At 42.1% G+C, this 11,412-nt stretch overlaps 1 protein-coding gene across 1 annotated transcript in view; it reads right to left on the bottom strand.

Annotated features, from left to right (window-relative positions):
• Positions 1–11,412, bottom strand: part of LOC127377246 (uncharacterized) — a 38,891-nt gene that overhangs the window by 4,081 nt on the left and 23,398 nt on the right. Inside the window, exons 2-8 of the mRNA XM_051424967.1 lie at positions 9,018–9,222; positions 7,328–7,382; positions 7,084–7,174; positions 6,525–6,990; positions 6,109–6,295; positions 5,065–5,226; positions 2,831–2,965 (exon numbers count right to left, since the gene is read on the bottom strand). Coding sequence (XP_051280927.1) covers positions 2,831–2,965; positions 5,065–5,226; positions 6,109–6,295; positions 6,525–6,990; positions 7,084–7,174; positions 7,328–7,382; positions 9,018–9,142 — 1,221 coding nt within the window. The 5' untranslated portion in view covers positions 9,143–9,222. The remainder of the gene's footprint in view (positions 1–2,830; positions 2,966–5,064; positions 5,227–6,108; positions 6,296–6,524; positions 6,991–7,083; positions 7,175–7,327; positions 7,383–9,017; positions 9,223–11,412) is intronic.

Here is an 11,412-nt window from a genome sequence, read left to right as displayed (position 1 = left end):
CCAGACATAAAGGTGCAATATTTGAACATAAGAGTACACATATAATCCTGCTACTTTGGTGTGTGTAAATGAATGTGTGAGCATGGATTGTGTGGGTGTGTGTGCGCAGCAGTTTGCGCATGTGTTGACAGAGCCCGCTCTGTGCTGTAACCTGACCTATTTTGACGAGGTAGGATAAGACAGAGTAAACTGTGTTATCAGTCTGTTGAGGTCTAGGCAGAAAGACAGAGTTAGCTTTGCAGTGGATGGACCTGTTAAAATTTCACCACAACTGCTTTGGCAACAGAACAGCGGGGTATGGTGTGAAGGATCTGGATGACAGCCAACTTGCTGGAAAAAAAAAACAACTTGCTAAGTGGTGTTCACTAATGGACTTTGCTCACACTGCATTTGCTTTGAATGAGACATATGTTCATGTTTTTGTGACTGAAGTTAATGCATGTCTGTAAATGCATACATGCATGTGTGTGCTTACATTAAAGCCTGTAAGATTTGATATCTAGGACTCACAACTTAAAGGCATGTGTAGGGTCTTGTGGGGAATTCGGACAAACCAGTGCTGTGACCTTTGGCATTTCTGTGTCAAAATTCCACAACGGGAGCACAAGAGCAGAGGATTGTGGGACATGGTAATGTTTACCTTTCGTGTTCACACCCAGACCAGCAGCTCTGCTCTAGTGGCCCTGAGAAACACTGGCTATGCAAACTCTCTCTCTCCCACACACTCACAGATTAGCCTTGTTTTTGTTCCGCTCCCAAAAAACTGAAACCTGAGAGCATAGAGACAATGGCCAAGACTCTCCTTTCTGTGGGTGCACACACCTTGACTTTACTTTCATGGTGCCATTAAATTTTATCTCTTCTTACATAGGAGAATATACAACAGTTAGTTAAGCTGGGGAACTATTATTCAAGTGCAAACTACTGTGACTTTAATATTGAGTATCTCTCTTTCTTGCTCACTCTCTCTGCCTGACAGACCTCAAGCAACACACATACCCTGCCCCCACAAATCTCTTGTGTGACCTTTTTGGATAAACAAAGACTCTGGCGTATGCTACAAGTGTGCGCACACAATGTGCAGTGTGTGTGTGTGTCTATTTGCAAGAGTGTGTACGTGTGTGCATTTGTGCACACAGAATCTGCAGCTCTGTGCAGCAGAGGAAGGAAGTCACAAGATGATGGGGATTTCAAAACTGGGCTGCAGCTGTTGAGGAAGCCTGTGCATTGTATGTTTTCTTTTCTCCTCCCCTCTGCCTGCGCTCCTCTCTGTTATGTCTCCTCTGATACTGCTTTAGCTTTCTGCTCAGGCCGAAACTTTGAGAAGTCACATTTAATTTCAGCATACACTGATTATCCATGGAAACACAACAGTATGCATGACTGATGCATCTGTGTGTGATCAACTTTATGAATAGCAAATATGGCACAAGTTTCCAAACGGTCTGCTGGCAGTCAATATTCATCTGGTGAGACATGCGTTGTGCAACGTGATTGGTTGGGGAGGGCAGCGCCTCCTAATAGCCACGAAGGGAGTGGAGCAGAAGGAGAGAGCGCCAGAGGAGAGGAGGAGATTTAAGTGGGAGTGGAAACTCAACACCTTCTGACGGCTGCAACTGACAAACTCCAGAGGATACAAAGTATATGGGCATGTTAGGGCAACAACAAACTCTCAAATGGGAAACACAGCAACTAAGGGAGAGTAGAAGTTTAGAAAGAAAAAGAAATTGACCGAGAGAAAGCGGAACGCAGTCAAGACCAGCTGCTCTGTGTACCAGTCTGATTTGGAGAGGCGGAGTTTTACTCATGAGCCAAACAGCATGGACTTAACCCATTAATCTCCACACACAGCGTTCAAACTCTGGCTCAACACTGGCTTAGACAAGAAACTTACGAACAGATTAAAACATGTCAGGACTGCTGCTTTACTTAACTCTTACATGCTTATCTTAGATGATCTTCTGTCACACCCTGTGAACAACGGATTCATTCTGTGACTTATAAATCACATGCTGCATGAAGTTATGTTTCTGTGTCAAAATTCAGACTTACTCTTCAATCATAAATATTCCAACAAAGTAACTGACATGGAAAAATAACTTCCCTGAGCTGATGGGCATGATAATGAAAAAGAGAAGCATTCAACCACAGAATAATAATAGACAGTAGTCTGTTTCAGGGACACACCTCCATCCGCTCATATTATCCCCCCACACCCCACCGGCATGACAAAAGTTCCCTAACTGTTTGTAAGTTCCAGTACGTTATACTGTGTCCAGTGGAGAGCAAAGAAAGGGGGATTGAGAGTAGGGAAGTGGGGGTGGAGTTGCTGAGTGCAGACTTCCCCCTCTTTCCACCTGACATACTCTGCCACAAATATATATATATATATATGTATGACTTGATATAGGTCAGTCTGTTGCCACATCCTAGTCACAGCTGATCAAATTCTGTCTGAATAAGCTGATGATGCACAGTGATACTTAATTATTTGGCAGCAGTGTCTGATGCGTCTGGTGAGTTGTGCATTGGAGACAGATGAGATAGATGAGTGGGGGGCTGGGAGATTGGGGTCAGGGTTCAGGTAGAGGATTGGGGGTGCTATATCCATGTAACATAACCTCTGTAAGCAGAAACCTCATATGACAGGCGGGTCACAGGGCAGTGGTGTTATGACGGCATGCCCAAGCAAATGGGCGCCCCAATCGGTAAACACTGCGGTCACAAATCAGAGACCTGTCTGTCTATCTGTCTGCCTGTACCCCCCAGCCACCCACACACACACACACACACACACACACACACATACACACACACATTTGTATACTACCTCCTTCGCAGTTGGGGGAGATGGATGCCCCTGGCCATTCTCTCCGCGGAGTGGAGGTGGGTGCAAGGTGATGATGTCATCTTCCTCTGGAGGCTTCCAGATGTACTGCTCCCCGTTGCCTATGAACACTGCCTCCTGGTAACACAATCAATTGAGGAGCTCACACTTAAACATGTTTTTAAATGTATGGAAAGTTCTGTTATGTTGTGCCACTGTGTGTGTGTGTGTGTGTGTGTGTGTGTGTGTGTGTGAACTATGACTTGTGGCTATTTTTATTTGCTGTTTTCTCAATCGGTAAACAGTGACCATGTCACACAGTGTGGGCAAACTGTGCATGTTTGTGTGTGTGAAAAACAGAGAGATAGAGTGCTTTTGTTTTGAAGGTCAGAGATATGGATGACTGATTAATGTGGGCTGCTTTCATCAAATTTGGTCAGCTCTGCTGTAATCAAAATGATTGACTAAACAAGGTTATAGTCATAAAAGTATCACTTCTAAAGCTACTGACTTCTCTCTACTTCAACAATATCCACCTACTGTATGTTAAATGATCTGGCTTTTTATTTATTTTTTGTTCTCCAAGAGTAGCTTTCATGTCAAGATCCAAACAAACAAATCTGTAAGTGGCACTGTCAGAAAAAGAGGGGGCGTTGGAAATTATCCGAGTTTCTATCCTTTCAAAAACAGCTATACTTTAAAGAAAATGACAAACTAATTACTAGATGGTTTGTACTATGCAAGTGTCGAGGAATGCCTGTTTTCAGCAAGAGTTAATCAGTTTCTCCTTTCTCTGTGAACTTTTCCAGGACGTTTTATGCAAATATAGTGAGTCAAAGATTTATGACAGAAAGACAGATGCACTGGCATAAAGCATATCCTGAAAAAAACACAACCCTCATTTAACTCTACTGGTGCTGGTAATTTTAAGCCAAGTGTTTGGGGAAGAAAATATAAATCCATGTTAAACAAAAGGAATTTTTACATTTAACTAATACTGAATGGTCAGTTACAATGTATTGAGTTCTTCCTATTGTATTTGCATTTTTTATTTGCTTAGTTGTAGATATGTGAAATCTATCTAATACAAAAATAAAATTCATAGTAAAATAAACAAAACTGCTCTTGTTCATTTTTTATCACTGCTGGTGATCAAAGCCAATTAGAAACCAATTAGAAAGAATGTGATGGTGTGTGCACATGCAACCAAGGATGATTAAGCTTTTATATGCTCCTCCTGTGCAGTGAGAGTGAGTAATAGAAGCCAGGGCAGAGTAAATGACTACAATATGTGAACATTATTTATCCCCACACTGGCTGCTGGCTACCTGTTAGCCATTTCTTGATAGACTTACTGATAGATTCAACAGGAACACACACACACACACACACACACACACACACACACACACACACACACACACACACACACACACACACAGGCAACTTGGCAGCCTTCCAAACTCTTACATAATCCATCCTTCTACTCTTTACTCTGGCCACTCTAATACCGTGCTGTGCAGCACACTGCATAGGGGCAAAGGGAAGGAAGAAACACACAAACACGAGCATGCACACACACTCACACTATCAAGGATTTAGCAACCACAGATTAAAAGTGCAGGTCAACAACTGGGCTGACATCAACAGCTAAGACAAACCTGTTTAAACACCATTATCAGTCTTCTTAAGTCACTAACACAAAAGACAAAGTCACCTGTTTTATGCTCTGCCAAACATACACACACACAAAACCATACACACGTTTACATGTGTGCCAGCAAACGCACGGGAAAGGCTGATCGCCATCCGATCATTGTCCCTCTATTTCCCTCTCAGAACCGCCCCAAACTGTGGCCTTGACTGTTTATAAACACATCCCAGCTGGCGCATACTGTACAACTCTATTATGTGATTAAAACATTTAAATAGAAGACAAGATTTTAAAAACACGAGATAATGAGGTTGATTATTTTGTAAACTAAGAATATGCTATATATATATATACAATATTAATGATGAGTATGAATTATAAATGTGCAGCAAAATCTGATAAGAAGACATCAAGCGACTAAATTCATTTCAATCCTGAACATGTCTGACTGTAAAGAGCTGTTTCTTTGTGGACAGTGCCCTCTGGTGGTACATAGACAGACATACAGGTTGGTGAGGTGGCTGGTTGGGTAATACAATGCATGAGTTTGACACAGACCATATTGATCCAATGATTTCTGTACCTTTGGGAAGGAGTGCAGGTGAAACGGTTCCAGTGGTTTGCGCGGAAACTCCTGACTGCGATGTAGTGGAGGGGGAGCTGCAGAGGGTGAATCACTCACACTTGACTGGCTGTCTGACTGGCTGTCGGCTCCGTTATTTTCCTTCCTGTTTGTCTTGTCAACCTTGATGTATTGAGTCACCAGTAAAAACATTTTCAGTGAATGCACACGGCAAAGGTCCACATAATCAAGTTTAAATTGGACTTCTCATGCATGTCAGAGAAGTATTTTAGACCTATTAGTGGGACAATATAAAGTGATATTAGTTGGCAAGTGTTTTTAAAAGCAAGCAGTTATGTTATTTTGCAGTTTTGGTGAATTTTACTATTTTTCTGAATTTTTCAAAGCCAGACAAGCTGATTTATGTCTCTGTGTGCAGTCTGAAGGTTTGACAAACGGGGAACTGCTCCTCTCAAAAGTTTAGAGAACTCACCTTCTCTAACACTGGATAAATTATCCTAACTTTAACAACCCTGCATAAGGTGTATTGGCAACAAAATCCTAACAGACACATTACACTAGGCTTTAGCTTTTCATTGTTAGTCATTTCCTTGCAACCACCATCTACCACTGAACACTGAGGTTGAAATACTTTAACCACTGCTGATAACATCAATCCAAGCCCACTGCTCTTCTCATTCTGTCGCACAAACACTTCATTTAGTAACCATAGATACAATCACATCATATGAGAATCACATCAATATCATCAGTACATTCCATTACATCAAATCACAAATAACACAGAACTGTCATAACGTCAGGTGATATTATCTGTCTTAACAGTTTTGTCTGTTTTAGCACATATTGGTTGGAAATGCTACGTTATCGTTGCTGTTTACAACCCTACAACATCCTTAAGGTATCTGTTAGTTGGCTTGGTAAAAAAAAAAATCTAATCCCCATGAAACCAAACATCTCATTTAACTGAATCGTCAAGAAGAACATCTCATCTTTCATCTCAAGTCACTGTCTGAATAACTTAAAATGTATCTATGTTGTTACCTTTCTGAACTTCCGTATAGAAGCATACTCAGCTGCAGTTGGCTCTTGGATGGCCAGGGAGTTGACAGAAGACAGAGGGGACCTGTTGACCCCACTCGCACCATTACCTCTTACTGTCATTGGTCCGTTGATGGTGCCATTCATCCTTCCATTCCCTCTGCCACCCTGTGAGACAAAATGACAAAATGACACAAGTTACAAACAAATTACAAATCTAAAAGCACAACATTTGATGCACCCTAAACAAGGCCCAAAGCCACAGAAACTGCACAGCTGCAGCTCCACAGCTTCCGACCTACATACACAAGCTGATGATGCATGCCATCTACAGGCAAACAAAGAAATAAGTTATAGATGTTACACTAATGGTATGGAGGTACGTTTAAACTTTCTTTGTTGTACATTAACACGTCTACAGTCTGCAGCTCCATAATGGTCTGAGCTGGGGGCTTTTGGGCAGCTCATGATTAAGTTTAGAGTGAGGACGTCGTTGGTCTGATGTGGGTGGTTGGGCAGCTCTGATTGTAGCTGGCGTGTTGGCTGATGTGGGTGGCGGGGCAGAGGGTACCTTGGGGCCTGTGTCACCTTCCCGGACACCTACACTTTCATACAGGCCATCATCCAGGCAGTGGGTGGGTGTGGGGTTGTTCCGTAGGCCCACCTCGGTGTAGGTGTGGTCTCTAGCCTCCCCTCCTACTCCACCTCCTCCACCTCCTCCTCCTCCGCCATCTCCTGTTTCCCCTCCTCCCCCCTGGCCAGGTCCCTGAGGACTGGTGGGGATCTGGGGAAGCTGGCGCCCATGGGAGGGCCTCAGGTCTGTCTGGGAGCGCCGACTGTGGAGGAGCAGGAGGTCCATACTGGCTGGACGGCTCTTACTAACAGCTGCACAGAGAGGAGGAGGAGGGGGAGGAGGAGGTATCAGCTCAGGGTTGTATATCATATATTGTCGCATACAAACTGTCACTCATCACTTACAGTTTCCATTGCAGGGAAAGCGATTGATCTCATGCAGCCTGGTGTCAGACTTGCTCATGGAGTTCAGTTTTGGGTGTCGAAGAGTACCCTGCTGTCGCAAACATACGGACAGGTTAATAAAACATGCACAGACATGTGCATCTGTATATATGACCAGCCATTCAGAGATAACGGATACGCTGAAAACAGCGGAAGGAAATGGAGACAAGGATGAGAGAGGGAGCAAAATGAAAGCATGTCTCACCATATTTACAGATGTCCCTTTCTCTCCGGCTGGGGGGTGCTTGCTCTTGCTTTTTCTGACATAACATCACAGCGAGGAAGGTCATCAGGAGCCGGTGGACAGAGAGAGAGAACATACACACACTCAGAGCAGATAGATACTATCAGCATCAAACCCTGGTTAGGGCATGAAAGTCCTTGGTTAATAATGAGAGCCCAGTCAAACAGTGAGTGGAGCGTGACTCAAGTTTTTTTGCCAAAGCAGACAATGTCCTCCACTGAGAAACTTTATTTTCTTTTTTCTTTTTCAGGGCAAGACCAAGCTAACTCAAGATTCCTTCATGCTAATTCCCTTTTCCACTACTATACTATCCTCTGATATAAAATGTATTTAGTGTAGTGTTTCATGGATCTCTGGAGGTGTCTGTAGCTATAGGAAACTGTTGATATGGTGAGAGAGAGTAACAAGATGAAGTAAGAAGACAAAAGCTCCTGGGTGCAGGTGTGAATGTGAGAAGTGTTCTACCCCCACCCCCCTCTCTCACGTTTGAGGATCTGCATCTAAAATAATGTGTGATCTCACTCCTGCGTTGCAAAAAACAAGGTAGCAATACATCCCTGGTTTCCAAACAGGTGCAGGAATCCTAGAAATGTCTAATTATACAAGTTGCCTAAAATATAACGCAATACCACGGTGAGTTGTATCAGATCCATGTTACTGGTGCTAGCTATTCTGTCCTCTAGTGAGCTGGAACTCAATCCTATTCGTACAAACATATGGCCATCATACCCCAAGGGGACCATGAGAAGGCGAAGAGAGCTCCCCTTGGAGATGTTCATAATAACATGGCACAAGAGGGGGTTTAAGGTAAAAATGACATGAAGACGTATAAAGAACGGCATCAGTTATGGACTAAACTTTAGTTTTAGACTAAGATTTTATAAGATATCTGCTGTAATCTAGCATCAGTGTAGGAGGGTTTAAAAAAAAAACAATAGCAGGGAATCAATAGTAGTAGGTCTCTCTGTCCAGTATCTATGGTATTTGTATATGACGGTTCCAGGGAATTTGAACTGGTGAACTACTCAACGCTTGACAAATCTGCCCCTCAACATTACCGACATTCAGTTGGGTGCATATTTTATTCTTTAGATCTTAACAATAGTGTGGTTTTACTTCCATGACATGAGCTGGTTTGACATTTCTCTACACCCTTATCTGTGTATCCCTTGGCAACAAAGCCATAGAGCAGCCTCTGATTGGTCCCTGAGGGTTCTGAAAAAAGTCTGTTCCATTGCTCTTGCCTCACTCAGAGTCTGATCCTCTTAAAACCGCAAGGTGCGCCATTGCTTTCGCCTGCTGAGGAGTCTGTTAAAGAGGGGTGATGTGAGGCTGCTCTGACTCTGGCCTGTCTCCTCAGTGTCCTGTAAACATCATTTCATCTGATCTGACACTCGCAGCCATTAACATTCATTACTGCCACTCTGCTCAGAGCAGGGGATAAAAGAGACGGAGAGGACGGATGGAGGGAGGAGAAAGAAGGGAGGAGAAGAGTTCAGAAGAAGTAGAGACACATAAAAGAAGGAGAGGATGATGGAAGTGATCTGGGAGGGCATGGAAAGCTGGCAGTAGAGATGATAAAACTTTTTTTTTTTTTCAGTCCGGCCCTCGCTTTTCTTTCACATTTCAAGTCATGTGACCACCTTCTTACCTTTGGCAGCCAACGCAGACAAGGACAATAAGGATGGTGACCACAAAGGCGGATGCTGCTGCGATGGCTCCCAGGAGCAGCAAGTTTTTGTAGGTAGGGTCATTTGGCCCTTCAACGTCATCCATGACACCCACTCCCTCTCGCTTACTCACTCACTTCCACTCGAGCTCAAACTCTGTCACACAGCCCGTCTGCTCAGGAAAACCTGCAGAGATACGAGTGGTGGGAGAAAGAAAAGAGAAAGATACAACATGTGAGTGACATGAGAGATAAGAACAAACTGAAGAAATGCTGTAGTGTGCGAGGTGAGAAACGGTGTGCGTGCGTGTGCTTGGTTTGCCTCTGGCTTTTTGTCACTGTCTCTTTCTGACATATCAGTTTCTATTTTTGACACTAGCAGAATAATGCACAGAAAATAGAACTCCTTACAAGGCAGCCAGTATGAGCATGCCAAAAAAGGTTTCATCACACTCCTTCTTTTTGTTGTTAAAAAAAGATCAGAATGATACCGTAACATTCATTTGACTAGCCAAAGAGATTCTTGTTAGTTTAACAGGAAAAACCAACTGCGCTCCCCAAGAGTAGTGTCTTACTGACAGAGGGACCAGATCCACTGCTGCTACACTTCCTTTCCTGGCAGAACACCTTTCTTTTTTTCTGCAATCAACTGTGGTTCAAACACTCAAAACAAGATTTTCATTTTTTATAAAAACAGTGGCACATATTGTAGTGAGTGTTGTACTACAAACAAGGTAGAGCTTTCACCCATCAGACACACGAGGGCAAATAAACTCTCCACACACACACACACACACACACACACACACACACACACACACACACACACACACACACACACACACACACACACTCAAATCATGTCAGACAAAATTATCTCTGAGGGGATTTGCATGCATTTCAGAGAGAGAAATATTGCCCTTTTTACTCCACTGGATGGCAGTTAATATTTATATATTGGAAAATAAGGTTTTTATGTGTGAAACATTCAATGTGCTCAGAGAATACTGTGTGCTGTTTTTAAGGAACAGTTTTGGGAAATCAACTTGTTTGGTTTCTTTCTGAAAGTGAGATGAGTAGTCTGATACCAGCTTCATGTCTGTGCATACCCAGCTGGAGTCAGGACATGTTTAGTCTAACTTATCATAAAGAAGGAAGAGAATAGCTAGCTGGACTCTCCCAGACACCTCTAAAGAGTCTTATTTACATTATATTCTTGTTTTTTTAATCTGTACATTAACAGAAATGTAAAAAAAAGAAAAGAAAGAAAGAACAATTTGAGAACAATCTTCTCACGTCACACGTATTTCCCACCTATTCCTTAAACTATCTTGCAGTATATGATGTAGCTACTACAAATAGTAACAGTTAAGTATTTATATACTGTAGTATTGGTACTGTATGTTGTAGAGGACCAGTGTGTACCCTTTGTGGCATCTAGTGGTAAAGTTGCAGATTACAACCAACTGAATACCACCTGCCTTCAAACTGTGTAGGAGAAACAATGGTGGTCGGGAAACTTACGAAAAACATAAATATTATATTCCATTTCTTCCAATAGATTCTCATAAATGTTACACACTCGACCTTTAAGTAGATGATTTCCAGACTTTGACCACCTCTTAAATAAAGTAATTGATTTAAATGATTCCAGGTTTGAGTTGCAGCTATTCATAAATGTATTACTAGGTTCCTTAATTCATAACTATTATCCAGATTCAAACTAGGATTTACAAAATGTTGTTACACCATTAAGACTTTTAATGTCTTAGACATTAAAATAGTAATGTGTAAATCTGTTGCTAAGGATCATCTGTAGCACTGTTCTATTAAAAGCAACAACTTTGTTAATGTGGGAATTGCTTTGTTGTATATATATACTGTATGCATCCTTAAAGAAAATAAGTTTCAGAGTTAACAGTATACATGCAGGTTAGAAAAGAGTGGAAAATGTCCAATGATGCCAACCTAACCAAGACTATTTGGTCAGTTAGGCTAATACTGGCATAATATTGACCGTAGTTTATATAACCGTCAATCTAAATGTATAATAAGTTTAAATTTAACTAATATTTTGTCAATTAGTTCAGTTAGCTGGAGTTACACCTAGCATCCACTGGCTGTAAATATTTAGTAACAACTACTCTACTACATAGGAACTAGTTTGTGTGGTGCGACCCATTTTTAATCTCCATCATACAGTTCAAACATCTATGTTACAAGTAGGCTAACTTGGAGCTTGGTGCAACCAGCTCCTGAAGTAGAGCCTCCAAAATGTCACCTGAACAGAGAATGCGTTCAGTTTGAGGCACAAATATGTTCACAGTTACTGAGCACAAGACATTTGGAATTTGGAACAGTTGTCAATACCTGCACT

The sequence above is a fragment of the Dicentrarchus labrax genome, unplaced genomic scaffold, assembly GCF_905237075.1.
Source record: "Dicentrarchus labrax unplaced genomic scaffold, dlabrax2021, whole genome shotgun sequence".
NCBI lineage: Eukaryota > Metazoa > Chordata > Actinopteri > Moronidae > Dicentrarchus > Dicentrarchus labrax.
This window is presented reverse-complemented; position numbering and strand designations above follow the sequence as displayed.